The following is a 766-nucleotide window of genomic DNA, read 5'->3' on the forward strand; positions in this document are numbered from 1 at the left end:
ATATTCCAAAGTGGATGATTGTTTTTGCTGCCTAACTGTGAAAATACAGGCTGTATTTCCATTAAATTATCTGAAAATTGGGCCTTTCGTCTTCTGAAATGTTTCCAGAAACCCAAATTTAGGCCTGGCTGATAGTCTTTCTGCTGTTTTAATATCAACTGTTGAAGTAAAGCTGACTATCAAGAAGCAGTTAGTGTGAAAACAGCTGGTAACGATCCAGTTGAGAAGCTAAACCCCTCATCTCAATTTAAATCTTTTTTTGTCTTGCAGATGAGAGAATCTGTTCACCACCCTTTATGGAGCTGACAAGTGCCTGTGGAGAAGATACCTTGCAGCTTATAGAGAAGAATGGACTGGCATTCCCATTCAGTATGTACATGGGCTTTTCCTTGGTGCTTCTAGTAGGTTCTGAATACTGCACATCCACCCCACAAGATGTAGCAAACACTGTAGGACTGTGAGTTTCATTGCCAGAGTGTCAGGGATGTTAAAACCTTCCTGAAACAAATGTTCTGAAGCAGTCTGCTTGGAATGTGGAGCAAAACCCCTCCCTGTCAGCTTTTACTTTGCCTTTTATTGATGTTCCTTACTTTAAACACCTCACTACAGTAAACATGCATTCCTGGGAAATGTTAGTAGTTCTAACAAAGTTAGCCTCTTGCCCTGAACTTGTGCAAGAAGTTTCTCCTGCCAGCTGCATTCATTATTTTTCTTGAAAAAATCACTGCCTTGCTGACTGCCCCCTTTTTTTACCCACCCCTCTCTT

General features: G+C 41.0%; 1 protein-coding gene across 1 annotated transcript in view; it reads left to right on the forward strand.

Annotated features, from left to right (window-relative positions):
* Nucleotides 1-270: 270 nt before the first annotated feature.
* The window catches only part of ITPK1 (inositol-tetrakisphosphate 1-kinase), a gene marked incomplete at its 5' end in the record, with an annotated part of 15880 nt that continues 15384 nt past the window's right edge, over nucleotides 271-766 (forward strand). Inside the window, one exon of the mRNA XM_010080172.1 lies at nucleotides 271-369. Within this exon, the coding sequence (XP_010078474.1) occupies nucleotides 271-369 (99 nt within the window). The remainder of the gene's footprint in view (nucleotides 370-766) is intronic.

Source organism: Pterocles gutturalis, unplaced genomic scaffold (assembly GCF_000699245.1).
Source record: "Pterocles gutturalis isolate BGI_N339 unplaced genomic scaffold, ASM69924v1 scaffold2819, whole genome shotgun sequence".
NCBI lineage: Eukaryota > Metazoa > Chordata > Aves > Pterocliformes > Pteroclidae > Pterocles > Pterocles gutturalis.